This window comes from Madurella fahalii (genome assembly GCF_045866475.1).
Source record: "Madurella fahalii IFM 68171 DNA, scaffold_1, whole genome shotgun sequence".
NCBI lineage: Eukaryota > Fungi > Ascomycota > Sordariomycetes > Sordariales > Madurella > Madurella fahalii.
Window position 1 is genome coordinate 9,085,675 of NW_027263971.1, and position 26,806 is coordinate 9,112,480.

The 26,806-nt window shown below is 53.2% G+C and overlaps 7 protein-coding genes across 7 annotated transcripts; 4 read left to right on the top strand and 3 right to left on the bottom strand.

Annotated features, from left to right (window-relative positions):
- Positions 1 to 1,393: 1,393 nt before the first annotated feature.
- Positions 1,394 to 2,010, bottom strand: MFIFM68171_02477 (uncharacterized protein; the record flags this gene model as incomplete). Its single annotated transcript, XM_071057899.1, has 2 exons — positions 1,394 to 1,857; positions 1,962 to 2,010. 2 exons carry the CDS (start codon positions 2,008 to 2,010, stop codon positions 1,394 to 1,396), a joined length of 513 nt encoding a protein of 170 aa, XP_070914000.1.
- A 377-nt stretch (positions 2,011 to 2,387) lies between these two features.
- Positions 2,388 to 3,236, top strand: MFIFM68171_02478 (Pre-mRNA-splicing factor 38; the record flags this gene model as incomplete). The annotated part of the gene is made up of 1 exon (XM_071057900.1): positions 2,388 to 3,236. The coding sequence occupies one exon, from the start codon at positions 2,388 to 2,390 to the stop codon at positions 3,234 to 3,236; it is 849 nt and encodes a 282-aa protein (XP_070914001.1).
- Positions 3,237 to 3,775: 539 nt separating this feature from the next.
- Positions 3,776 to 5,540, bottom strand: HER2 (Trimeric GatFAB AmidoTransferase(AdT) complex subunit; the record flags this gene model as incomplete). Its single annotated transcript, XM_071057901.1, has 2 exons — positions 3,776 to 5,370; positions 5,435 to 5,540. 2 exons carry the CDS (start codon positions 5,538 to 5,540, stop codon positions 3,776 to 3,778), a joined length of 1,701 nt encoding a protein of 566 aa, XP_070914002.1.
- A 979-nt stretch (positions 5,541 to 6,519) lies between these two features.
- MFIFM68171_02480 (uncharacterized protein) lies at positions 6,520 to 7,421 on the top strand (the record flags this gene model as incomplete). The annotated part of the gene is made up of 2 exons (XM_071057902.1): positions 6,520 to 6,652; positions 6,724 to 7,421. 2 exons carry the CDS (start codon positions 6,520 to 6,522, stop codon positions 7,419 to 7,421), a joined length of 831 nt encoding a protein of 276 aa, XP_070914003.1.
- A 9,873-nt stretch (positions 7,422 to 17,294) lies between these two features.
- On the bottom strand, positions 17,295 to 18,440 carry MFIFM68171_02481 (uncharacterized protein; the record flags this gene model as incomplete). Its single annotated transcript, XM_071057903.1, has 2 exons — positions 17,295 to 18,088; positions 18,206 to 18,440. The coding sequence occupies 2 exons, from the start codon at positions 18,438 to 18,440 to the stop codon at positions 17,295 to 17,297; spliced, it is 1,029 nt and encodes a 342-aa protein (XP_070914004.1).
- A 443-nt stretch (positions 18,441 to 18,883) lies between these two features.
- Positions 18,884 to 19,916, top strand: MFIFM68171_02482 (uncharacterized protein; the record flags this gene model as incomplete). The annotated part of the gene is made up of 3 exons (XM_071057904.1): positions 18,884 to 19,334; positions 19,395 to 19,729; positions 19,809 to 19,916. The coding sequence occupies 3 exons, from the start codon at positions 18,884 to 18,886 to the stop codon at positions 19,914 to 19,916; spliced, it is 894 nt and encodes a 297-aa protein (XP_070914005.1).
- Positions 19,917 to 23,238: 3,322 nt separating this feature from the next.
- Positions 23,239 to 26,088, top strand: MFIFM68171_02483 (uncharacterized protein; the record flags this gene model as incomplete). The annotated part of the gene is made up of 3 exons (XM_071057905.1): positions 23,239 to 24,005; positions 24,062 to 24,619; positions 24,684 to 26,088. The coding sequence occupies 3 exons, from the start codon at positions 23,239 to 23,241 to the stop codon at positions 26,086 to 26,088; spliced, it is 2,730 nt and encodes a 909-aa protein (XP_070914006.1).
- Between the last annotated feature and the right edge of the window lie 718 nt (positions 26,089 to 26,806).

Sequence of the window (26,806 nt, forward strand, 5' to 3'; positions counted from 1 at the left end):
CACGCAGAGTCTACTAGACAGTGTCTGAGTGCACCGGAATCGGATCTAATTTCCTCGTGTTTTTTTTTTATTTCCTTTTTTCCCTCAGAAAAAAAGAAAGTTGCAACCGGCCTTTGCACTGCTCGGCATGTAAGACAGCGGGGAAGATGCAAGAGGCCTAGAACGCCATGCCTGTCCGAGACGGTGTATTGGATGGAGCTGTCGCATTGGTTAGGCAAGGCACATGTACATACCTAAATGCAGGGCCTTGCTTTACTGTTTTCTGTCTCCCTTGTTTCCTGTCGTTTCTGACGGAGACGGCAGGGCGCTCGCAGGTAAGGCGCCCATGCAAGCCATGGAAGACCGCATGATTCCGTCCGATCAGTGTTGCATGACACTTGCTTGGGCTGGCAGGTGTTTTCATCCCTGCGTAGGTTAGGTATCTAAGTATATCATAGAGAAACATATGCTGGTGTCCGCTATTCCATCTTCTGATCTCTCTCTTCTCTCCGAGTGCTCGACCCAATAATCCTCTGTTTCCTTACCTAGTCTAGGCAAAAACATCCAGTATCTCGTCTATCGAAACCTCCCGCAACTGAATTCATGAGCGTCAATATGAATATCTGCTACTGCGCAAACTACTATGTAAGCAGGCCAGCGAGTAATACGGGGCGACGAAGCTGACAGAGTTGCATCGCAGTGCGCCATTCGATGTACCAACCGGGTGAGCAAGTTCGGCCAGAGGTGTAGGCTTTGCATGGTGAGATTTACCTCTTGAAATACTGCCAGAGCCAAGGACTGATACGGCGCAGGTTCTCAAGAGCGGTGCCTCGCTAAGCCCGGGGCTCCTGCCTGACGATTGTCTCTGGATGACTCAGGCCGACCATAGTGAAACGGAGTGCGATGACAGCTCCGACAGCAGCGCCAGTTCATCTTGGGGATTGCCATGGACGTTCAAAAGGTTATCGCTATCACCGTCATCGAAGAAATAACTCCGGGTCGCGGTATGAGCGGAGGCTCTGGTGTCGCACAGAAAGGAAACAACGATGGTTCATATACAACAGATGACCGGAAGTGATCAGTTAGCGCAGTTATTGCCGCCTCTGGTCTATCTGGAAGAGGTGGATGCATGATAAGGCGCAGAAGGAGTACGGTTGGGATCGGGCGTTTTGTACAGATAGATTTATGGCTTCAGGTATACGGGAAGTCATTCCCATAATTTAATTCCGGTTTCTTTCCCATAGCAAAACTGGCACCGTATATAATGCATGAGACCATTTCCCTCCTGACCATACAGATTCCCGATAATAACGCCGATATTGTGTCAGTCATGATATATGTGTATTCTGATGTGCCCGTCCTCTTCCAAACCAAGATTTCCATTTATGCATTCATCATCTGCCGTGAGTCCGCCTCACCATAGCCGGCGCTGGTAATAACCGCGCTCTTGACCCTGTGACAATCTCATAATCTCCTCTTTGATACGCCTGCGCCGCTCTGCCCTGCTGATTGGCTTCTGTGGCTTGTCTGGATCGTCGGCCTCGATTGAACTCTTGTCCTTCTTTGTACCTTTCATGTTTTGTACTGCCTTGCCGCTGGCTTGTTGGTCGTTCGACAGAGGTTTCTGTGTGCTGTCGTCAGGTAGAGTCGGAGTGACTTCTACAACTGGATTCTCGTTCTGATCGGTGCCCCTCCCACCGTCGTCCACAATGACGACTGAGCCATCTGGAAGTTCTGTGGTGGAGTGCTGGAAACGGTCAGGGAGAAAGATCTTGGGCGACGGTCGTGGTGTTGGCTTGATCGCTGCGCGGAGGTCTCGTAACGTCCGTTGCTGAATGATGTAGCCGCTGAGGAAGAGGGCGGCTGTGAAAAAAATGACTGTTGTGCCTGGTTAGGGGCTGCTATGATGTCTGCGTTTGGAAACACGTTGAACTGTGGCTCATGACTGGAATGCGCCGAGTTGCAAACGGGGAAGTGCATACCAACGCCTGACGATACGGCAATTGACACCTGCGCGGAGGTGAGCAGCATTCTTGCCGTCTCGTGTTGCTATAACTCTTTGCGTCGCTTGGGATTGATGTCTTATGAGTATCCTATGGTCAAATGAAAGCAGAATTGCTACGCTGCCGAACACATATGGGAATGTTGGAAGCAGCCAGATCCAGGACGGCATTTCAGCGTCATCGCCCATCCCCGTTGCCCCTCGCTTTCCAAATAAAGCTGGGGGTTGGAGGGGCAACCAACGTTATCTCTTATCGGGAGCGAGCTATCACGCCAAGCAATCCTGCTGTGGAAGCAAGCTCTCAAAAATTGGGTGGGGCCTTTGATCGCGGCCATCCCACTTCGATCCTCCATGATCTCTCCATGAACTGACAACGTTGACGGTGTCGCACATCTCTTCAGCTACCATGAGTAAATCAGCATATCACCGGGCCGATGAGCGGCGCTTTCTCGACGAGCGCGGCAGCACCGGCCCGCTCGCGCCGAACGGGCTCAACCCAGCAACCATTATGGAAAAAGCCGTGCGCGAGCGCATCGTGGAAAGCTACTTCTACAAGGAACAATGCTTTGGCGTCAACGAGGCCGATATTGTCGACCGCATAGTTGACCACGTCGACTCCATCGGTGGCGTCTACGGTGTCGTGCAGAAGCCCACGCCCTTTCTCTGCCTGGCCTTCAAGCTCCTGCAGCTTGCACCCAGCGACGCCATCCTCGACGAGTACCTGAATTTCGGCGGCGAAAAGTTCAAGTACCTCCGCGCATTAGCCGTCTTCTATATCCGCCTCACACGACCAGACAAGGACGTGTATACGCTGTTGGAACCGTTCCTGGAGGACCGCCGCAAGCTGCGCAGGAAGGGACGGAACGGCACGACACTAACGTACATGGACGTGTTTGTCGACGACCTGTTGACCAAGGACCGCGTGTGCGCGACGAGTCTGTGGAAGATGCGGAAACGGGATATTTTAGAGGACCTGGAGATTCTCGAACCGCGTGTCAGTCCGCTAGGCAACCTCGAGGACTTGCTGGAAGAGGAGGACGAGGCGATGCAGAACGGCGATGGGGCGAATGGTGACGGCCATGAAGAGGATAGTGGCTCTGTGAGGTCGAGGTCCAGGTCGTGGTCCAGGTCGAGGTCAGCATCACGGTCAAGGTCAAGATCGCGGTCACGATCCGCAGGAGAACGTTCGGATCACGATAGGATGGACATCGATGGACAGGAAACCCGACGGTCGAGTGGCGGAAGGAGTCCGTAATGCTCTTGATCAAATTTCCAGGATTTAGTTCAGACACGTTTCTGCCGCTATGGTATGGAAATCGCGCCTCAATATCTGGCATCAGGATCAGCATGCGGGACAAGCATCTGAGGCTCGCTCGTCGGTTGTTTTTACTCTTCGGCCGCGTCCAAATCATGATGTTTCATGCCAATTTAGAGTCTGCTCGTCTCAGCAGATAGGATCGGGTGGAGGCTACGTAACTAGAAGCCTGCCCAGTTCCTCACTTGCTACCGTAGCTAATGCAAGGACAGCAACAGTCGGTCCATCAATGGGGGATCAAGCTCAGGTATAGAAGGCCCTTAGATACCGGGGAGCTATGTACGGCACTCCTGTCCTGTTGCATCGTAGGGGACTCATGATAAGTCAAGGCCTTAATGCAGCGGCCCTCTATCATCATAACATAATTTAGTACATATATACAAACAGCCTGCCTGATACAAGATTAGATGATTTACGTCCTGGCTAGGCATAAACAGATTCATCTAAGAGGCGCCCGCAATATAATTAACTTTGACTCGTTACCTGGTAGGGCTCATGGCTTGCAGTGCCTTGGACACAGCGTCCGCCACTGCAAGCAGCCGCGCGTCGTCCCAATACTGCCCGATGAGCTGCAGCCCTGCGGTACTCGGTGAGTGAGATGGTTCCGTTGCCGTCTCTGTCCGAACGGGCATCGGTATGCTAATGGCAGGCAACCCTGCCAGACTCGCCGGGACGGTAAACACATCGTTCATATACGCATCCACCGACGTCTGGTTCATGACGTCTTCCAGCATGGGAGTCAGCGTCGGCGCCGTGGGACACAGTAGGAAGTCCACTTCCTCAGGGCCCCACTTGTCTTCCATGGTGACGCTCTCGGGCAGATCGCTCAGCGAGAATGTTTCCTTCTCATGGAGCGGATTGTCCAGTGCAAACACGCGGTTGAAATCCTTCCGCACAAGCCGCCGCACCCGCTGCGCCTTGATAAAGTAGTTGTCCATGGCTTCGGAACTCAGCGTGTACGAGCCCAGCAAGATGCGCCGCTTGACCTCGTCCCCGAATCCACGGCCGCGGCTCGCAGCGTAGAGAACCCCACCCGCAGCATCGCTTGGAGTATCCGTATCCCGCGAGCCGTACCGTATCCCATCATACTTGGCCAAGTTGGACGATGCCTCAGCGGGCGCAATGATGTAGTACGCCGCCAGCGCGTGTCTCGTCGAGGGCAGCGAGACCGGCACGATGCGCACCCCGAAACTCTCCTGCAGCGCCTTCGCCGCTGCCGCCCAGGCATCCCTTATCGTCGGGTCAAGCTCTTCGATATTATACTCCAGGGGTATCCCCAACCGCAACCCCCTCAGCACCTCCCCAACCCCCCTTTCCTCCCCGCCAGCGTACCCCTCTCTCACCATAGCGCACCTCTTCCTCACACCTGCGGACAGACTCGTCGGATCCCGCCGGTCCCACTCCGCCCACAACCCTCCTCCTCCTACCCCCCCTTCCCCTTCCCTTTCCCCATCACCAACCACCAACCGCCGTATCCTCCCCACCTCGCGCGCCAACAACCCCACCGTGTCCAGCGAGTTGGCGTACGGCACGACCCCGAAGCGCGAGAGCATGCCGTACGACGGCTTGAAGCCGACGACGCCCGTGTACGCGGCGGGCAGGCGCACCGAGCCACCCGTGTCGGTGCCCAGCGCGAGGTCGGCCTCACCGAGCGCGACCGCCACCGCGCTGCCGCCGGAGCTGCCGCCCGCGGAGAGCAGCGGCTCTTCCCTACCGCTGTTCTCGTTGCTATTGTTCTTGTTCTTGTGGTTGCTGTGGTGGTCGCGGTTGGACTGCGCGGCGATGGCGACGGCGCCAAAGGCCGAGTGCACGCTGTGGCTGCCCATGCCGAACTCGTCCAGGTTGGTCTTGCCCACGAGCCGGGCGCCCCGCGCGCGGAGCTGGGACACGATGGTGGCTTCGAACGGGGAGGTGTAGGTTGAGAGGAACAGGGAGGCGCATGTTGTTGGGAGTGGGGGCTCGGACGGGAAGGAGGCGGTGGTGGAGGTGATGGCGGTTGTGGCGATGTTGTCTTTTACTGCTAGGGTGAAGCGGAACGGCGTGGGTGGTTGGGTGTTTTCTGTAGGCTCGGGGGCTTTAAGAGCGGGACTTTTAGCTTGGGTGCTTTCTCTACGTGGAGGAGAGATTGTGCGACGGACCTCGGGAGATGAATTGGTTCAGCAGTCGGCGCTGCTGCCGCTGCTGCCATGGGGAATGGCACACATGGTGCAGTTGGAGACCGCGAGGTCTCCTTTTGATTGGCATGTAATCTCGTTGGTGGCTCTTGTTGGGAAGTGGTTAATTGGGTCAATTGAGCTACTACGTCGGGACGCTCGTGCTGGGGGCTGACTTGGTGATTCGGCCGATCAAGGCGAGCAGACGGTATGAAGACTCGGGACGAGCGATAGGACTTTGCAAGTTGATAAGGGTTAGGGGTAGCATATATAAACCCTAGCCCCTAATGCCCTCGGGACATAATCGGATTGGACTGCTAAGAAGTACAGATTTATGCTGCAATTGGAGTGATTTATATGGCATCAACTTCCGTAACGGGACATACGAGATCATGTTTTCATTTCCAGGGGGCTATGCAGCGTCGAGATGAGGTTGGCGCGGCGAGCTGGAAGCACACAATTCGATGATGTCATTCGCCTGCGGCTCGCTCACATCAGAGCGCGTATTCCCGTATACCTGAGTCTGCTACATACGCTGTCGCATCCAGGATTCGGGGCGCCGGGGTTGCAGTTTCACATTCCACAACACGGCAATGGGTAAGCCGTGATTGCTGTCGGGTTCTTTATCGATTTATGAGGCAACTCCCAAAGTTCCGTTCATCACCCATTGCCGAGGAAAGGAGCCAAGCTTGTGCCAGCATGCCGAGGCTGACGGGATCGCCGGTGGCACCATTTCAACGCAACCACAGCCTTGTAAGTCGCTTGATATATTGGTAGCCGGCCTTGGGTAAATGCCATTCTGGCACCCTCGTTATCCTTGACAAAGGCGTACCGAGCGGGACTGTGCTCCAGATACTAATGCCAAAAACGGCCCCTCCACCCAGCGCTCAGTCCGCTTACTCAGAATACTCTCGAACTATCGCAAGACTGCGCCCCTCAAGACGGTACTCAATACGCGGCATCGCAGTTCATCGCCAAATAAAAGGCTCATCACCAGCACCCTACTTCTAAGTGCCACAGCCGCCACATTCATTTCACTATCTCTCAAGAAGGTTCGCAACGAAGAAATCATGTCGTCCAAACTCATCCCGCCAAACCCGGATGATGTAATGGTCATTCGGGACCTCACGCCCAACGTCGTGACATTCTCAGTCCCATTCCTCCGCGTTGGACGGCTCCCTATCGGCGGCCGGGGCACACTTGGTATGTCACTCACCTCTTGGCGCTACCTAGCGTCCATTCATTCTCTAACCAAACCCAAACTAACAACTCAGTCCGCCTCACCTCGGGCAGCCTCGCCGTCTTCTCTCCCGTCGCCCTCACAGAAGCCACCAAAGCCAAGGTGGCCTCGCTAGGCGGCGACGTACGGTACATCGTCGCCACCGACATCGAGCACCACATCTTCCTGTCCCAGTGGGCGGCCGCCTACCCGGACGCCAAGCTCGTCGGCCCAGAGGGGCTCCCCCAGAAGCGGCAAAAGACGCGGGGCGATCCCATGATCGGGAAAGAGCCGTTTGCAGCGGTCATCACCAAGGAGGCGCAAATCAGGGGCGAGCGCGCCAAGATCGGGGAGGATTTCGACGCCGACTTTGAGGTCGAGTACGTGCACGCCCACCCGAACAGGGAGCTCGTGTTTCTGTACAAGCCCGACAAGGTGCTGATCCAGGCGGACCTGATATTCAACTTGCCGGCCGAGGAGCAGTACTCGCGCGTGCCGGTGGAGGCGAGGCCGAAGTTGGGCTTGCTGGGAAGGCTGTTTGAGAACTTGCAGACGACGCGTGGGGAGGCGACCGGGATGAAGAGGTTTATCTGGCATGCGATTAGTCGGAAGGATCGGAAGGGGTTTAATGAGAGTATGCGGAGGATTGACGGGTGGGATTTTGAGACGATCGTGCCGTGCCATGGGGAGACAATGGTAGGTAATGGAAAGGAGGTGTTCCGGAAGGTGTTTGAGTGGCATTTGAAAGTGTAGGTCTGGACTAGCCAGGCCTATCAATAGAGGAAACAGACCCGGTAGGTTTCTCTCTTTAAATACGTCTTGATCCTACTTTATGCAGCTGCAACCTTAGCAACCGGAGGCGCCTGGGTCCACTTCTACGCCGCAGTGGCAGAAGGAAAACCAAGAACACCGTTCGAACATATTGGGTTTTGTAGCAGATCCCAAGGCTTATTTAGTCCGTAGTCAGTCACATCTACTCTGAGAATCAGCAAATTCTAGGCTCCCAAGCTTTCCGTTGGTGGGAGTTTCTTGCGCGGCAGGTCGATTGCAGAGCTCTCAAGATAGTGTTTAATATGCATGACTTGAACTTTTGTATCTCCTATCTTTGGTCCCTAGGAAAATCCAGCAATGATATCGCGGTATGATCCGTGGGAAACTCAGGTGCCGTCACCGTATTCATAATATGGCTCTTGAGGAATCGATCCGATCCTTCATTAATGCTCTAAATGGAGATTTAGAAACAAAGCGATACGAATGTTATGGCCGAAGTGGTCAAACCCGCATCAGTCTGTCTGGGAAAGCATCTCTGCTGATCATCCAGAAAGCAAGGCAAATCCATAACCTCCGCGAGTCGACACGCTAAAGATACCGAAGAGAACCGACAGTCGTTCATCCACTGAATGGGTTAAGTCGGAGCCCACTTGTTACCAGTACCGCGCTTATCTCTAAAGCTCAAAATACCCGAAGTTTGAGCCCCGAAGTAGCTCATAATGTAGGCGAACCGAGGAGAGTTGGCGGGATGGAGCTTCAACATAATATGGCAGGCGGCAATGCAGGCAATGTATGCGATACAGACAATGCCCAACGGCAATGCCTCTTTGGGATGATTATGTTACATGATCTTTTCGAGGCGCCGGAAGTACTCGAATCACTAACTATTGGTCGGAGGAGTTTGGTGTTTGGGGGGAAACGCTTGTTCTTTAAGCCCCGCAAGACACCCTCGATGCTCCGCATTGTCGCTTTCGGGCGTCAACGTCACAACAACGCAGTCTCCGATGGCGTCAACAACAACGTTCGCATTGGATGTAGCAGAGAAGTCTCTCCTCCAGCAGGGCTTCTTTGCTCTGGATGATTCACTTGTTGAGGACCGTATCGCGGAGATGGAGGAGAGGGGCTTCCCATATTTCACGAATATGGCTTGAATTTCTGCAAACAATTTGCCTTTGATGAGGTAAGGAGCCAAGACGCTTTATATCGTGGTGAATGTCTAATAGGTTTAGCGTATACAATCTATCCTCGAAACCTCTTTCGACAAGTGTAGTCTCGGTCACTGGCTGAGATACGAGGAGTTCCCTGATCACGTCGAATGCTTTAGGAGGGGCGGCCCAAAGGCCGGTCGGCGTGTTCTGGGAGTCCATCTGTGGGCTAGGGGATCGCAAGTGGCGTACTACGTCGGCTCGCACCGTCATGATTTGGCTACCTCGAGGGGTAAACGCTCCTTGTTTGAGATACCTCGTTCTGAGTTGGATCGTGTCGGCTCTAAGCCTATACAAAAAGACTTCCCAGACGGCGGCTTGTAAGTTACAGCATTATACCTATCACGTTATTGCGTTCTAAACGTTACAGGGTGATCTTTGACTCGCAGCTCGGTCTCGAAATCAAGCAAGGATATGCAATCACGTTTCTATTTGCGGTAGACGAAGTAATCGCCAACTGGGCTAAAATAGTCCTTCCCTTCTCAGAAGCATTGGTAGAGAAAGTTTCTGGCATGCAGAAGGAAAGTACCAAAATCGGGCTGAACTTTGTATTTGAGGCGCCTCCAGGGAGCAGGGTTATAAAACGTCAGCTGGCAGCATGGCCGTGGTATGCCATTATTGACCCGAATTACTACCGAGTGTACCAAACGTCATTCAGTTCAAGTAAATGAGGCATTGACACTCGTGAACGGCCTTGACCGAAAATCCTCGGCCACAGTAGTTGAACAAATCCTTGAGCGATGAGGCCAAAAACGTCGTGCGTCAGCGCGCGGAGATCGCACCAAATGCCCACCCCACCAGACATTGCCCCATATGTACCTGATCCTTCTCACCTCAGGGTACAGTCGTGATCATCTCGAACGTATGTGAGCTTTATGGCGGCCCTTACCAATCGGAGATCAGTCAAGAACCCGATATACTCCGAGGCAAAAAGGAGATATACGGGGTGTCGGACGCTAGGATTGGGATCCCGTGGGTGCTCCGGTATGGGCAGGGGAACGATTACTACGTGTTCGTCCAACCCTCCTCCGCCTGTCGCTCAAGGATCTGCTCAACTACTGAAGCTGAGCGTTCTCGCTCAAGACATTCTGCTCATCATCGACTAGGCTATCTATTAAATCCCATAGAACACATCCATTCGAAGGCTGCGTCTCCCTTCGCGGTATTGAGCCAGAGAACTTCTTGATTGGACTCAGCAGGCAGGGAAAGGAGTTTTCTGATGCTGAGTGTTGTAAGAATGTAGAGGGTCTCCCACTGGGCGGTAGCACTGACTAGGCTGGGGGAATCCCATTCCAGTGAATGCTCCTATTCGGAAGGCGGAGCCACAGTGTTTTTAAAGTTTCAGTAATGAGGGATGAGGGGCGACTAGAGCCGCTGGAACGAGACCGCCAAAGATATCGATATGAGATCCATACAAATACCAGCCAATAGCTTCGTTTTGATGTATTGTCAAATGTGCCCACTTTGGCCAGTATAATCAGAAACGCTGCGAAGACTGTCAACGATAGAGTAATACAGGGAACAAAAGTAAGATATCCAGCATATCCTACTACCTAATCCGATATAGCATGCTATCTCCTCCAACATGCTCCCGTGATGTGTATAACCGACTAGCTCAGTTCCTTGCCACAGCTTGCGGATTGAAATCCTGGTGGTACTTATTCCCACATACAAAATCCAATTGCCTTGCTCTCGACACTGCTTGCGCAAATGGTGCTCACCATTCAGCGGGCGGCCCCGTTCCGAAGAACAACCCCCCCCCCCCCCCCCCCCCAAACAAAAAAAAAAAAAAAAGAAAAAGAAAGGAAGTGATAGTGTGATAAAAGGTGGACGAGTATGGTGAATGACAAGTTAAGCTCGGCAGAGATGATAGTAGCCTAAGGGAGTAGTACTAGGTCTGCAACCTCTGTATGCAAGTTGCAACACCAATGGCGCTGCAAGGACTGCGGAATTGCACCTTCAGAAGGACCCCTGCTTGCTGATTGGTATTGTCATGTGATGTGCACGCAGGATCGGAAGACTGGTCGACTGATGATGGATGACACCACGGATCAGAGTACATTAGAACTCCGTGAGGACCACTCACGGGAACTCAGTTCCGGACCTCTAAGGATGAGTCTGCTGTTACAATAATTAGAGGCTTCTCACCACGATAGACTCGTCTACAAATCCTCGGTGAATCGCAAGCCCGTCTTTTTCGGCGTTCTGAGGAATTGCCCCTGACAGGTATCAGGAGCTCTGACGCGGGTAACGGATGAACAGATTTGGAGTTTAGTACTCGTCGTCAGAAGCCTACGAGGTAAGAGTCTGAGCAAAGCACTCGTTACCAAAACAACAAGGACGGCCCTTCAGGATTGGCTGTCAAAACGGGTGTCTTGGGGCAGGGTAGTTGCTCGACTAGGAGTTGGGACGGCGAGCCGTCATTCGTAGTCTGAACAAATTTGAATGGATTTGACTGTATTCAAGTCGAGTTCAAATTCACCCCTGTCTTCTCATGTCAAGCCAAATCTGTATGGAGATAGAGAACCAGGCCCGCACTGTGACTTGCCGAATTCCAACAAGCCCTTTCGAAGGATACGCCTGGAGCGAGAACTTGTAGACCAGTTTTAACCCATCCATACCGGTGGGCCTGGGGCTTTGTATTCCAGCAATGCCATCTCTTCCGGTTTGAGACCGCTGATGACACTATGGTTCATTGGTATACGAAGGCCTAAAACGATGAACAGACAGCGTGTCAGCTCAAGCGTCCCATAGCGCTGTGCTTTTGTAATTAATTTTCCATGAAGAAGGGGAAGTTTGCTTACCTGGATGATCGATCTCATATGTACCTGGAAACTTGGCAAATCCCGTTGGTATTCCCCCACCGGGGCCGATAATGTTCACATGGGCGCAGTTGATGAACCACTGGGTGTAGTTGTCGTATGAGGTTGGCCAGAAGTGCTCGATGCGCATAAGGTACCTACCTGGGGGTGTCGTCTTTGGGATGGTAAAGTTGAACTGGTTTGATTACCTTCTAGTTAACCATTTCTCTGTCCAGCGCGTTTAGGGACGAAATGGGCTAGCAAACATGGAACACTTACTTCACTCAGCCTAGGTCCGGCCTTTGGAAATAGAAACCACTCATCGTTCGAAACCGGGCCCGCGTAGGCAATCTTGAACCAATCCCCGTCACCTCGGTAACTCTCCAAATCATCATTGGGAGCCCGCGATAGATAGATCTGGGCGGGACCAAAATGGACAAATCTGGCACCCTCTCGCCCCGTGTTGTCGTGGGAGACTCGGAACCCGACCTCAGAACCAGCCAGCACAGTGGCCGTCTCGGTTTTGTTGGCAGCATCGAACGCATTCCTACCGCAGGTGATGTTCGAGTTGTGTATGTCCATCTGTGGGATCGTTTTTTCGTACTCGTCTCCCTCGTACAGGGGCTCACGATTGCTGGCTCCGGCTACATCGCTGAGTTTTAGATTGTTAATATGATGCAAGGACGGGGAGTAGTTCGTTTGGGTTCGACGTTACCGGACGTATTTCCATTCCGGAGATGCAGTGCCATTGACGAGGAGAATCCCGTGGATCTCTTGACGAAAGGTGCCAAGTTAGTTTGTAACGTAAAATCTGTGTAGAGGCAGTGCCTAGGTGACCAGGTTCTTGGCCTCTTGGCAACTTACGATGGCCGACTGCTCCTGGTGCCAGGATGGCGCTAAGAAGTGCCACTACATACGGTTTCATGGTGGCGTCTGGTATATTTGCAGTGCGATTGGAACCCAGAGGAGGGGGGTTAGCTCCGATTTAAACTCGAGCCCATATATTACCCGCCTTCCACCAGGTTCACACGGACCATAAGTAGTTCTAGGTCCCCATAACCGCGTTGCGAGTCACCATGTTATCACTAAGGATATGTCACATGTGCTTGTGGTACAAGAAGATTGGTAGTTAATATAGCGGAGTTGTATTCTCTTTTACCCTCGACTGCAGTCCTGGAGCGATAGCTCCATTGGTCTGCCTGCTATATACTATGGTCGCATTCTCTTCCATATTTGGTGAGAATTCTCGCAGACGCTGAGAATATTTATGCTGGCCTGACGCCAACGAAGTAGCAACCCAACGTCCTATTTGCGAGTTACGATCCTGCCGGTACCTCTCCCTCCGGCGGATATTGTTATGCTGATCCAACGCTCAGCAATTTAACATCCCGTTACTAATTGGCTAAAACAATGAACTTCTCCCTCCGCCCGGCTCTTGTTGGCCGGCCGTGTTTGAATTACGCTTCCCTCGGTTGAATTTAAGCACTCAGTGCAGGCAGCACAAGGAGCCTATGGTCAATCCTCCTAACTCTCCCGTTATACTACAAGCGGGGAACCGCAGCCGAGAGAAACACTGCTTGGACCGAGCCTCTGAGGAGACCAGCCCAGGTGATGGTTCTAAACTTCAAGCTTTTACCGATGTGACTTCTCCAGCACTAACTCACCATCCCCCTGCAATTTTTGGGGGCCAAGACACCGAGCGAGACATGCACGTTCTGTGAAATGCCTGGCTCCACCCTATAATGCCAGCTGCTAAGAATGATTATGTAGCTCCAGGACCGATATATCGCCGACCGAGCCAACAACGACAGGCTCAACGCGCTGTTTGGTGGAAATGCTGCTGGGTAAGCTCTGCTGAAGAGAAGAGTAACCACCTCTGACCATAAACATGGTGCGGGGCATGAGAATAAGCTCCTAGCCCGAAGCCTTCCATAACACAAAGTTGCAACTGTCGTGAACGATACTATACCAAAGCAACACCATCGGTGCCGGGAATGTAAAGAATGCAAAGAATGCAAGCCCAATAACAATGTAGATGGTGAAGGAGCTAGTAATCAATCTGAGTTGAAGACCTGCTTTTGCGAGGGTCGGTTGCACTTCTGGTCTGTAGCGGTGGATGATAACTTGGAGAAGTTGTAGAACCTATTAGAAGTTGGGCGGGGCTTGGAAATTTACAGTTATGCTCAAGAACTGTCTGAAAACGCGCCCGCTGGAACTTTGGGTGATAGTACTGTGCATTATATACTCAGCACCTTAATTACCTTACTGTAGAAACGGAAAAACGGTTCGCCAAGTCCCTAGCCGTACTTGGAATGACAAAACCGGGCGTATGCAGTGTGCTATGTCGGGCTCCGACAAAGGACCCCACCATCATATCAAGTTACCCCTCGCATCCGCAACCCAGCTTGACCCCTACAATCTTACAACAAATGCATTGTGCTTATCCCGCCCATGGATTCAATAACCTAACTATCAGCGGCCGATGTTCGGAGATTGTTTGCCGAAGATGCGGTTTATTTTGTTGAAGATCCAGTGATCGGAGAACGGGTCCAAGAGATGCGGAGGAATGGTTTTCCAATCGAGTCGGCGGACGGTCTCGACTTCTGCAAACAAAACGTCCTGGACGACACAGTAAGTGAGAATGCGCTTCTGCTCGGCCCATCTAATACGTCGTTAGCGTGTTCGGCATGTTCTGGAGGCACTTTTCCCGTGGTCGGGCCTTGGAATTTACGAACTATACCGAACCGAATCGAATCACTTCTACGCCTTTATGACCGGGCTAGACCCCAAGCTGAAAGGTGTTGCGGTTGGACTGTGCAGTCCAGAGTTGAATATGGTGATCAAGGGCGGCTCAAACCGGCTTCCTATCAAGGGCTGGTGGGCTTCGAATGGCTTGCTAGAATTGCCACACGCTCCTCTCAGGGATTGCAAATCCATCGACGTTGCGCTAGAAAAGGGTGGCTTGTATGATCACTGACCTTTTTTTTTTTTTTTTTTTTTTCCCCATACGGGTATGCTAATAGATATCATAGGCTCATTTGTGATGCACCACTGAGCTGGAGGAGACTCAAGGGCTACGTCATATTTTTCGTTTTCGCATCAGAGAAAGAACTTGCACGCTGGCCAGCAAAGAAATTCCCCGGAGGTGATGGTGCGGAGCAAAAGGTTGCCGAAATGCGGAGCCCAACCATAGGGGTGAAGTTTGCAGTTGATAGCGTCTCAAAGTGACCCAAGTACCTTACTCCTCAGCCCGGTTGACTTTCGTGTGGAGCATGAAGGGAACCCTCATCTTGACATGACGTTAATCCGAAGACCGTACCCGAAGACATGACCGGCGCCCTTGCACCAAATATCGTATCGGAATACATGACTGGTGCCCTTGCGCCAAAAACCGTACCGGGATTCAAGGCCCCCGCCGTTGCCCCAGAAAACGTATCCGAATACATAGCCAGTGTCCTCGATTCATCAATTAGATACATGGAGGGTACATTAGACCTGGAGACCGTGTCCGAATACATGATTGGCGCCTTGAACCCATAATCTGCATCTGAGAAGGGAAGTTGTGTAATCGGGGCGCTAGGAAGCGCCGTTGATAGACCCCGGGGGGCATGGCTATGCGACGTCCCCAGAGTGTTAACTGTCGGCGCCGTGACAAGCTCGTTGGAAAGAGTGTCGTCATTGTAGGACGCTGATGGGAGAACATTGTCTGGGAGTGAGGACCTAGCTTCTAGTCCTGTTGTCGTTTGGGGGTGATGGGATATAGAACGAGGTGGCATCGCCCCATTGATGCATCTGACCGGCCTGTCACTTGAATCCGTCCCTGTTGCGAAGACAACACCGTCTGCTTCTGCTCTGCACCGCTTATGACAATGGTTTTGGTTCGCGTCTGCCTCGGGTGGTCGTTCGATTTTCTTGCCCTTCTTAACTCTCTTGCCACCATCTCTCCGAGTATTTTTCGTCGTCGCAGCACGGCTTGGCTTGGATTCCCTTGGCCCTTATGGCCGTTCTTGCGCTTCTTGCAATTGTGATGAAGGTATATGCTTGCCCGATCAAAGGTGCGCTGGCATGACGAGCAGACCTCGTGACACGAGATATCTATAGGCATCTTCAGTAACACGTCTCATCAACACGGAAAGGGAGCCATACGGGTTGCGAAATGCCGTCTCAGGTCCCTCATTGACTCGAATTGCTCCCTCTGCTCACAGATTTGTAGCGGGCAATGTAAGTCGTCATCTGCACCATCTTCCTCCTCATTGTTATCATCCGCTTGTTCTTCTATATCATTATCTGAATCGCTGTCCCTATCATCGTCAACACTGCCGGTGTCGTCAATGTTGCCGCCGCCGCCGCCGCTAGATTGTTGACTCGCATGTGCCAAACACTTCACCAGCTCGCGTACATGGTACTGGACCTGGGACTGCGATGTGTCAGATTCCGCAACAAATTTAACTGCGCACCACAGACCTGGAAGAATCCAATATGCTTATGCAAAGCACCAGCTCTTGGGAACATCTGAGAGCAAGTTTGGCACTCCATTCGAACTTGTCGGCGCGTATTCTGGGTTTGTATTCTGCGGATAGTGGGAATGGAGTGCTTTGGTTGAGGACCAACAAACGGTGGGCATGGGCCGCTTCACATGTGAATCTCAACCGTCAGCTGATCGGTGCACGGAAGATGGATCACCGCGCTTTGCGCTAATCAAGGTCGGTTCTCACCGACAACGCATGGTGTGACATAAAAGAGCATTAAATTCTGACAAAGCTGGTCCGTCATTCCCGCCGGCTTCTCTCTGCATACGTCGACCGGTCTATCAATTATGAGATCTATTCTGCTAACATGTTTTCAGTTTGCCTTTGCTGTCAATACCAATCCTCACTTGGAACAGAGATGGGAGAGTGTATGCGTTGTAAAGGCTCGGGCATATTAGCTTCTGGGTTCAAGTGTACATGGTGCGATGGCACGGGGGAAGAGCCCAAAGACAGCCGAATCGCCGTGGTGGTGATGGAGAAGGTGGAGGAATAGATGGACAGAACTAGGGCAGAAAGGTCAAAGGCGAGCGCGGATTCTTCCATTGTAGTTTCGCACTCAACAGTATGACTCGCTTAACGGCTTACGGGTCGGGGGGAACGCTGCAAGGGAATTCAGGGTGCAATATCATTTTAGCAGGGTTAAAGAAACACAGTGTACCTAGGGTCTCCGGGAACATCTTGAACCCATCTTTCCTGCCGGCGACCTGGCCTTGGGCTCCATTCCGGTCTCCTAGCACTCCCATTCCTCTCGGCGCGGTCGTTCGCATGATAAGGTAATTTTCATAGTTCTTGTCGATATAGTGACCGCGTGCCCAAACAATAGCATAGCTTCGCGGACTGTCGTGCCCAGCTCAAGGTACAGCTTAGACGGTTCAGCGGGGATAGCCAGCCAGAACTCTCAGCTACAATCCGGGACAGCGCTGCCACCGCCGTCATCTAAAAACCCTTCAGTAGTGCCGTTCGAACCAGCAGAGGGATCAGAAGACGCCGAAGCGCTATTCCCGAGAAGGTGACGAGACTGATTCAAATTGAAGGTCTCCGCGTTGGCGCCGACACAAGCGGGGGCTTGTGACGAAACGGCTTCCACAGCATTGCCAAGATTGACGCGTCGCGATGACCGCCCGTACTCGTTCGGCAGGTCCTGGGCCTGCTTTCCCACTTCGCTATGGCCCATCGGGAGCGGGGGGGAGCGGTAAGTCCATCTCGTCCTCCACAGAATCCGGGCCCCGCCTCGCCCTCTTACGCGGCCGCCCGCGTTGCTCTTCTTCTATGTCGCGTACGTACCTTTCCCATACGCCCTCGTCATCTTACCCTTCGTCTTCAGAGCTTCGGTCGCCCTCCTACTCCGCCCTTGCTGCCACTGGCGCCGCTCCCCTTTCCCCGCCTGCGCTTGGGCGGGTTCGCGCTCCAAGACTTCCCGGCCCCGTAGAGAGCGAACAAAGCCGGCCCATGAAGATCGTCCTCCACAAGCTCCGACCCGCGGTCATACTCGACAACCATAAAACGGACTACCCGCTGACGCTGGCCGGCCGTCACGAACGCCTTGACAGCCATTAAGACGTTAAGAGCGAAGCGCGCGTAAAGGAACTCGCGCGAGGAGCTGGCGAGCCGCCAGAGGGGCAGGCGAGCGTCGTGGTGCAGGCGCGAGAACGTGGGGTCTGCGCCGGCGAGTATGTGCACCGCGTACTCGACCTGCTGCTGCTGTTGCTGCGTACCACCAGTGGGGGACGGCATGGAGTCCGGGGCCGGGTTGGCTCCTGCTCCTTGAAAACCCGTGGTCGACAGCGCCCCGGGAATCTTAGGCGTCGGCACAAAGGTCCAGGCATCCAGGCACATGTGGACGTCGGCCTTTAACGGGATGCGGTTGGCCGGGTCATCGATGTCGACGACCGCACCGACGCCGTACCTGTTCATGCCATTGCACGCAAACCAGGCCCGCTCGTTACTCGGGACAAGATGCGCGCGCTGTACGGCCCAGCTGTATCCCGTTACGGCGCAGAGCAGGGAGGAAGGCGATATAGAAGGCAGGGTTTGGTCGAGCTGCGGCCAGAAATCCGGGATACGGCCGTGCGGGAACTGCCAGCCGCGGAAAGACGGGACGATAGGGTACCTGGCTACATTCGTGAGCGAAACCGTCAGTAGAGACTGCGGGAGTGGGTAGTACTAGGGGCCTGATCATGACCGGGCAACGATAGAGGCGCGAGGAGAGGATGGAAAGGAACTTCACCTACTTATGCGGCTGCCTGGGACAATAAAGTAATATTCGTTGGCCATAAGTACACCATCGAGCGGGACTGACGCGTCGACGCGCTCCGCGCCGGCCGCGTCAAGGGCAAGGAACCCATCGAAAGCGTTGTTGGCAACGATTTGGCTTGCTGACAGTGCAGTTCGATGGTGGACGCCAAAATCGCAGCCTGTCGCAGGTGGAGGGATCAGGGTCGACCCGTGGCATGCGGAAGAGGACATTGGTTGGTTTATTGTACCCTGGGTGGAGGAGACCGATGACGCCAGCCGTCTGACCCTGAGCCGGCATAACTGGTTGCAATGCCACACACTGAATGCGATGCACTACTCTCTGATCAGGACTCATCCAGGAGGCAGGGATGGCCAGCCGCATTCGGCTGACCAATGCCATCGCATGTACGGATACCGCCGCAGCACACGGCTGATGCGCATGTATATGTGGGTCGTACACATTCTTCAGCTGGCAGGAAACGTTCTACGGTACAGCGACAGATTAAAGACTTAGCACACACCCGCTCATAGCTGTGTTCAGGAACCTAACTAAGGATAGTACATTTCGTGCACTTTATGTCACTTTCTTCCCTTTCTCTACTCGATAATCGGCTGAAGACTCAGAGCGCTTGGTTGACAGCGTAATTTTCGTCCCTCAATCCTCTTCTAAGGCGATGGATGTGCCACTCGACAGAGCAAGTCCTTCACAGCCCTCATCCCTGCATCGCCACAAGCCATCGTTGGAGGGCATCATTGACCTTTCCAGCACGGTGCCGCTCGGCCCAGACCAACGGGCGCATGCAAGGCGGAAGTTCTACCATATTGTGCAACACTTCGAGCTGGAGGCTATGGGCACGGGGGACAACAGGCAGATCACAAGTAACAGCCGCGGCAACCAATACAATCGCCCTCTCCTGGTCCGGCTCACCTACGAACAAGCGCGCTCTGAGGAATCTCAAGACGTCTTTCTCTGCACCTTCTTCTGCTCTGTGACACTCTCACTAGATGTCGACCATCTGGCGCGCGACCGCGATGTAGAGTTTGAAGACAAGGCTATCGAGGCCGACCTCCGCTCCGCCTTATTCGGCTTTGCAGAGTACCTGATAGACAACTTCTTCTTGCCCTGTAAGGCTAATACTAATCTGCTATTGCCTTCTCGGCTAATCACCTGATTCAAATATCTAGTGAAAGCCTCGACTAAGAAGACTCCCCAACCATCGCCCGCGTACCACTCCGCCGTCCTGAGGGCGCAAGGAGCCGCGCTGCCGCAGGGACTTGTCAGAACACCGGAGCGCCTCTCGGCTCTCTGGGCAAACTGCCTTATCCGTGATCGCCACCGCTGCATGATTACGCGCAAATTCGACCTCGGCGAAGCGGTGAGGCGGTTCGAGACCCACGGCGACGTCGCTGAAGACGACGACAAGCAGTTACTGAAAGACGATACCAATTTAACGGACTCCCTCGAGGTAGCCCATATCCTTCCGCACTCTTTGATAAAACCCGGACCCGATTCTCAGTTAGTAAGTCAGACATCTATACTCCTGCGGAGACCAGAGCAAATCGATGCTGGGTAGTTAACCACGCTGGTTGGTCTTTTAGAGCTCTTCTAGAGAAGCCGCACTGGCCATCCTGAATATGTTTGACATGGGCGTCGCTCATCTTATTGAAGGCGTTGAGATCGACCGGCCCGGAACGCGCTCACTCTGACCCACTTCTATCGTCAGCTGTTTGGTGATTTTCGAGTGTTTTTTGTACCTCTCGATGATGATCACACGTATCGCATCGACTCATTCCTCCCGCGCCACATTGTGCGAGACCCGCTTCTCCCCATCACTCGAGCGCTCTACGTTGCCAAGGACCGCACTATTGACCGGCCCTCGCGTCGGCTGCTCGCTCTCCACTGCGCCATCGCTCACATCCTTCACCATTCAGCGGCAGGTGAGTATATCGACACGATCCTCCGTGATGCCGAAGAACATGGCATCCGAGAGGACGGCTCGACTGAGCTTGGTCGTCTGGTCAACCTTGGATTGGGCGGATGGGTTGGTGTTCGTAAATGATGACGCCAATTGTACATCTGATTCGCTGAAGAAACTCTATAATCAAGCTAGGAACAAAACAGGGGGGGGGAGAAAGAAGGAATAAGGAGTTAAGAATACAACTCAGGTAAAAACTCCTAACCTTTCTTGGTTCCCTTCTCTTCTTCCGCATTTCTGCTTCTTATTCCCTTGTAGTATAAATTTTTATAGCGATGAGCTTCGAGGTGGTGACCGAGTCAAGTCATTTTTGAAGTACTCTTGGGGAGCATCACCGGTCTTTACCTGATACCCTTGTCCTAGAAATATTGTATAGAGCTTAATCTACTAGTGTTTCAATGCTTAGGTTTAGAGATTGATATAATAGGAGAATGGGATTAGGTAAAGGGCTGGTTCCGATAGAGGCCTCGGCGACCCTCGGCCAAGGGCCAAGTCACAACCCCTGGCTTGGCACCCGGCTACCGGACTAACCGCCCTTGACTGGGCAGAAGAACTCACTGCTAGAATAATTCCTTTCGCATTTTTTTTTTTTTTTTTTTTTCCTTTTCCCCTAAGTTTGGTACACTTGTAGAATGGTCACCAGAATGGTTGCAATATGCCCCTGCGGGGTGGTGGCATTCGATATCTAACTCCCCCGTAGAAAGCCGAGGGAAAACATCTATCTTCCAGACACAGACACGGAGTACCCCTTCGCAACAAGAGAAGATAGAAATTACACCGTGTTTCTGCCGCTGCCCACAACATTGCTTTGCTTGGGTACACCTCAGAGTCTCTTCCAGCTCGTCTTTCCTCCTTTCTTGTGGTGTTCTGCTTACCACCACTTCGCATTTTCTTCGCTTGCAACCCGGTTTCCTATTAGGGATGCTAGAGGGGGAATTCACGAATCAACGTAAGTTAATGGCCAGCCCCATTTTCTCTAAGCTGTGATCCGCTTTTTACAAACACCAGCAGTTTCTTCGATGCCTTATTGCCAATTGGTCGGCCTCGGAGCTACAAGCTACGTGACGACAACCGACAACAAGACCGTCCTGAAGGGCCACCAGGTCTGGCGAGGTGGTAATACTACAATCGGCCGAGATGACTGCGAGGACGATCTGGCAAGGGAGCCCGCCATCTATGCGCACCTCGGTGGCCACCCACAGATCCTCAAGTGTTTCGGCCTCGAACAGCACTGCGCCGGCGTCCACTCGCTCCGCTTGGTTCGTTCCGCTGGGCTGCGTTCGGCAGTTCATTGCCGAGCATCCTCATCAGCCGCCTCCACTGCGGACCCTGTTGTGGATGGCTCTCGACGTCGCAACGGGCGTCGCTCACTTCCACGCCAAGGGTGTGCAGCACTGTGATATGAGCTGTCGAGATCTGTTTCTCTTTGACGGATTCCGTGTCAAGCTGGGCGATTTTGGCGCGCTGCTCCCCCAAGGCCGCGAATTCAAGCCGACGTTTTGCGAAGAGAGCAGATACGAGCTGCCTTTGCGCGGGAGACGATTTAGCGATCGGATGCCAGTTATATGAGAGCTCTTCGCGTTGGTATCAACGATCTACGAAATCACAGCGTAGGAGCGGCCGTTCCAGGGACTCGAGGATAAGGAGGTGGAGGCGAGGTATGCGCGGGAGGAGTTCCCTTCTCTTGTGGGCAACATAGCGGGTCCGGTGATACAGAAGTGCTGGAATGTAGAATTCGAGAGTGCTAAGGAGGTCTTGGAAGCATTAACAGCCTCCTCTGAGCTCGGCCAGCTACAAGCAGAGCGCCCGAAGGGAACAGAGAAACGAGAGTTGATTTCCTGCGTGTAACCTCGACCTAATAAAACCAACCTCGCCCACTTTGTTCGAGCGGTTTAGGAAGCCCCAACACTATAAATGCCGTACCATTAGCAATAATACCTCGATATATGCATGATGGGGAGCCAGGTAACATACTCCTCAATTTCGAAGGCACAGTGTGCAGGCACCCGTCGAGGAAACTGAGCCAAGTACGGTTTTGGTATTTCAACTCCAGGTTCTCGCACAGTTCTTTATTACTAGTCTCGCATGGTTTAGTGACAACCCATGAGGTCAAGACACGAGGTGCGAGCAGATAAGGAGTTGTCGGGGGGCACAGCCGGGGCTATGGGAAGCTGAGCGGGGTACGAAGCTACTAGGTGGTCCAGTGGGGCCATAGCTATGGGGTCAGATCTCCGCCGGGCTATCTAGGTGGTTGCGTTGAGCACCATAGGCCTGAAGGAGGAGAAAGTGTATCAGCTACAGGGATATAGTGAGAGTACTTTAAATAATACAAAATAGAAGGCTTTGATCTAGGTAAGAAACTCCTAGAGCCTAGGTTTCATACTATCTATTATACTTAGTAGGGACATTCGCATCGGAACAACCTGAACGGCGTGTTGCAGAAGTGGCTTGTACAGATAAGGCTGGCTTGACGAAAAAGGTGTCGGAGGGCGCCCTCCAATTAATTAGCTGGCTACTGCCACAGACAGCATTCGCATAACAGGCTTGGGTCTTGAAATGAAATTCACAGTCTTACCTATCTATTAGATTAAGATGAAAGTATCAGTATTTTGCGATTGACCTGGATATTGCTCTGTGCGGAGACTGTGTACTGTTAGAAGCAACAATCAGGCGCTCCCACTGGAAAAATCAGGCTGGTTGATCAAACAGCGGTGGTGGGTTAAATTGGTCGTTGACTTTAAGCTCATTTCCGGCAACCATACTAGTACCGTATAAATGCCCGACCGATAATAAGTTTTAGGGGGCCATCTCATTCTCGCGACCATCCCGCTTATTCAAATTCCCAGGTGTTTATCAGCTGGTGGCGCAGTTTTAATGCATGCAGGAGGCCGCCAGATCACGTGTGTCAGGCAGGCAATCACAGCCACGGTCTCACGGTCCACGACCACCACGACATGAAATCAACATATGTAGTACAGAAATGAGCAGTAACCCTCCCGCTCCTGATCTAACTCGTAGATCAAGCAGCATATCGCCACTTTGCAGTCTGAGTTATGGATCCGGTATCCCTTGCTCTTGGCATTGCTGGCCTCTTACCGTTGATTGCAAAAGCGATCAGCAGCGCGAAGGCGTACACGGACAAGGTTATTACCGCAAAGGACTCGATAGCAGCGCTCACCAACGAGCTCGAGGCATTGCAGTTGAATGTCAACAACTTACAACAGTTCCTCAAACACGATGCCATCGCCGGAAGCAGTCTCAGATTCCGCCAGACTTCGGCTCTGCTTGTGTGCCACGGCGCCTGCGAAGCAAAACTGCGCTCCCTTTGCAAAAAGTTGGGACAAGAAGACGGTAAAATGAGAAGCCGGTTCCTGTGGCCACTCAGCCAGGAAGAGCATCAGAAGACACTCGAAGAACTCCGTCGCTTCACGACTTGGATGCACTTTGCCCTTTCCGTTGACGGATGCAGGCTTTTGTCACAAACTGCTGACGACGTCCTGAAGTTGCTGGGACAGCAATTGGCGCAGTTCAAGGCCATCCGATCCCTCGAGGAGGCCACAGCCACGATACATGACACAGTAAAGGGGCAGACGGTCATGCTTGAGAACTCACTGGCACGGAACCAGCGGGAGAACATACTGGATTGGATCTCGACAACCAACTATTTCCAGAAGCATCAAGCGCTCCAGGCGTCTAGGGCTAGGGACACCGGAAACTGGATACTACACTGTCCAGAATACACCAGATGGCGGGACGGCTCCGACGAGACCGGTGTGCTTTGGTGCCGTGGGATCCAAGGCTCCGGGAAAACAAACCTGGTGTATGCTCTACCAACCACCTTGACTATGCAGATCACTATGAAGCTGACAAGCACAGCTCCATCCTCATAGACAGTCTTTCAAGTCTGGAAGCAGACACCCGGCGGCCGGTCGCCTACTATTACTTTGACCATCAGGACCAGTCTTCGCACTCTCCGTCAACGGTATTGGCATGCGTGCTCCGGCAGCTCCTCGAGCGGTTGCCGACAATTCCCAAGGCTGTGTTGAGCGCGTACGAGAGCGCTCGTCCGCAGGGAGGTCTTCCACGGTTCGAATGCGAGAGGCTGATCGCGGAGCTTATCAAGGAACTGGGGCGGGTCTACCTGGTCGTCGATGCTCTCGATGAGTGCGACGCGGAACACAGAGCCACCTTCCTGCAAGCTCTCCGCGAGTTGAGCAGGATACGGGGGTTTCGGCTACTCATCACGAGCCGTCCGCATACCCGGGAGATCAGTGCTGCACTTACAAATTGCCTCCGTCTCAACATAGCGGCCCGAGACGAAGATATCAGACTCTATCTTCACCAAGAGCTCGTCCGCAAGGGCATATATGAGATGGCGGATGAGGCGTTTGCCAAGCGCCTGATAGAAAAGCTCGTTCAAGGCGCAAATGGAATGTGAGGGACCGCTCTCTATTCCTCGCGCTGCATGCATAGTAGGAACCCGCTGACGTCGCCATAGGTTCCTACTCCCAGTTTTGCAACTCCGCACCATCTCGAAAGAGCCTACCTTGGGCGAGATGGAGGACAGTCTGAACAACCTGTCCCACAACCTAACCGATGCATTTGAACAGACCATCAGGCGAATCCAGGGGTTACCCGCAAGCAGAAGCCGCATAGGCATCGCGACTCTGATGTATATCGTTCACGCGGCGAGACCAATCACTGTCCAAGAGCTCAGCGACCTTCTGGCAATGCATCCGGACCGCACACGTGTCCACGCCAAGTACCGCCCAACGGAGAAGATGCTTCTCGAGTGCTGCCAGGGGCTCATCACGATCGATGCGAGGACCGGAGACGTCCGCACCTCTCACTACTCAGTCAACGAGTACCTCCTTCAGAACGACCACCACCTGTTCCCTCGCGCGAAGGCCGTCTTCGCCGTCAAGTGTCTACGATACATCATGCTGGAAGACTTTAGTGCAGGGCCGTGGGAAACAGAGGACGAAATTATTTCACACATCAACCGGTATCCCTTCTTATCATACGCTGTTCAGTGCTGGGGTAAACATGTCAAGCCATCTGAGGACGATAAAGAAGTACAAGCCACGCTCGCCGACTTCTTCGCCTCGACAAGCGCCATGGCCATGGCCAACCAGGTGCGGCAGTACCTCATGGGCTACAGAGATGATTATTGGAATGCAGAGGAGTGTCTCAGCTTCACCCCGCTCCATCATGCCTGTCGCCACGGGCTGCTCCAGACGGCCAAGAGGCTTCTCGACGCGGGCGTTTTCGGCGTCAACGTTGCGTCGAAGAAAGGATCCACTGCAGTCATCCACGCAGCAGCAAACGGCCACGTTGATATGCTGAGGCTCCTCATGCAGCGAGGAGCAGATCCATACATGTGCAACTGGTACGGCAACGCGCTGCACTGCGCCGTCGAAGCCAACTTTGCTAGCACGGTGCGCGAGCTGATCATCGGTTGTGGTATGGACCCAGAGGATGATGATGATTCTGGCTCTACGTACCTCACTGCTGCACTGGACAATGATGCCGCCGAAGCCTTTGAGGCGCTCGTCGACCTGGGCGCCGACGTCAATACCGAAGCAACAGTCTTCCCACTGGGGCTCCCCGGGCGAAGTGGTGACGGCAGCCTTCCTATTTTCATCTCAGCGTGCGCCATGGGCTGCTACAGGATAGTCGACTTGATGATCAAGCGTGGCTGGGCTGATGTCAACATGCGGGATGCTGACGGCCAGACGGCGTTGCACTGGGCGGCCCAGGAGCAAAGCCTCGCAATATTCGAGAGGTTGGTCGAAGCCGGTGCCGACGTGGACGCGGTAGATCATGATGGTCTTTCGGCTTTGGACATTAAACGTCAGCACTCCATGACATGTCATATATGCAACCGGATGATCGGAGGATGAGCCCAGACATGGATACACGGGCTTACATGAAGGAGCCATACGTACTAATACCAAGGAGATCTACTATGACTGATGTAGTAGACACGGCGAACCCGTGGCCGCCATGGCAATGATGAAAATCGATAACTGCCGCCTAAGGCATCAGAACGGGGCAAGAGGCCTTATAAGATCCCGAGCCTCGCGCGCCGTATTGTTGCGCCTCGCCCACGGTGACCAGGCCATACTTCCTCTATCACGGGTCTAGGGTTACAAGACCTATGATGTTGTGGGAGCAACCGGGCAGGGACACCCTATTGTATATTCTGATACTTAGTGGAGGGCTGCAATTCAAAGAGAGTTGCTTGATAGAATTAACATGTAGGGAAATGCTGATCAGCTTCACCGGCTCAATCCACTTCACCCAATGCTGGCTCGTACAATGCTACGTGCCCCGCAACCCCAATCTCCGTCAAGCGCGGGCATATTCCTTCTTGTCCTGATGAAGCTTTTGGGTGATTACTGAGCTGTCCTTCCGCGCACAGTCCCTATCCACCGTAGCCACAGGGACTTACGTAACCAACCCGAGACCGCCTGCTCTATGGCGAGGTTGGTGGCTAACTTATTGTCTAGGGACGATGTCATTGATATAATCGTTCTGCTTCTTATTAATATCTAATCGAGACCAGAGCTAACTCCCTGTATCAACATAGCAGCTGGAGATATTCCAGGAATCTCGCGT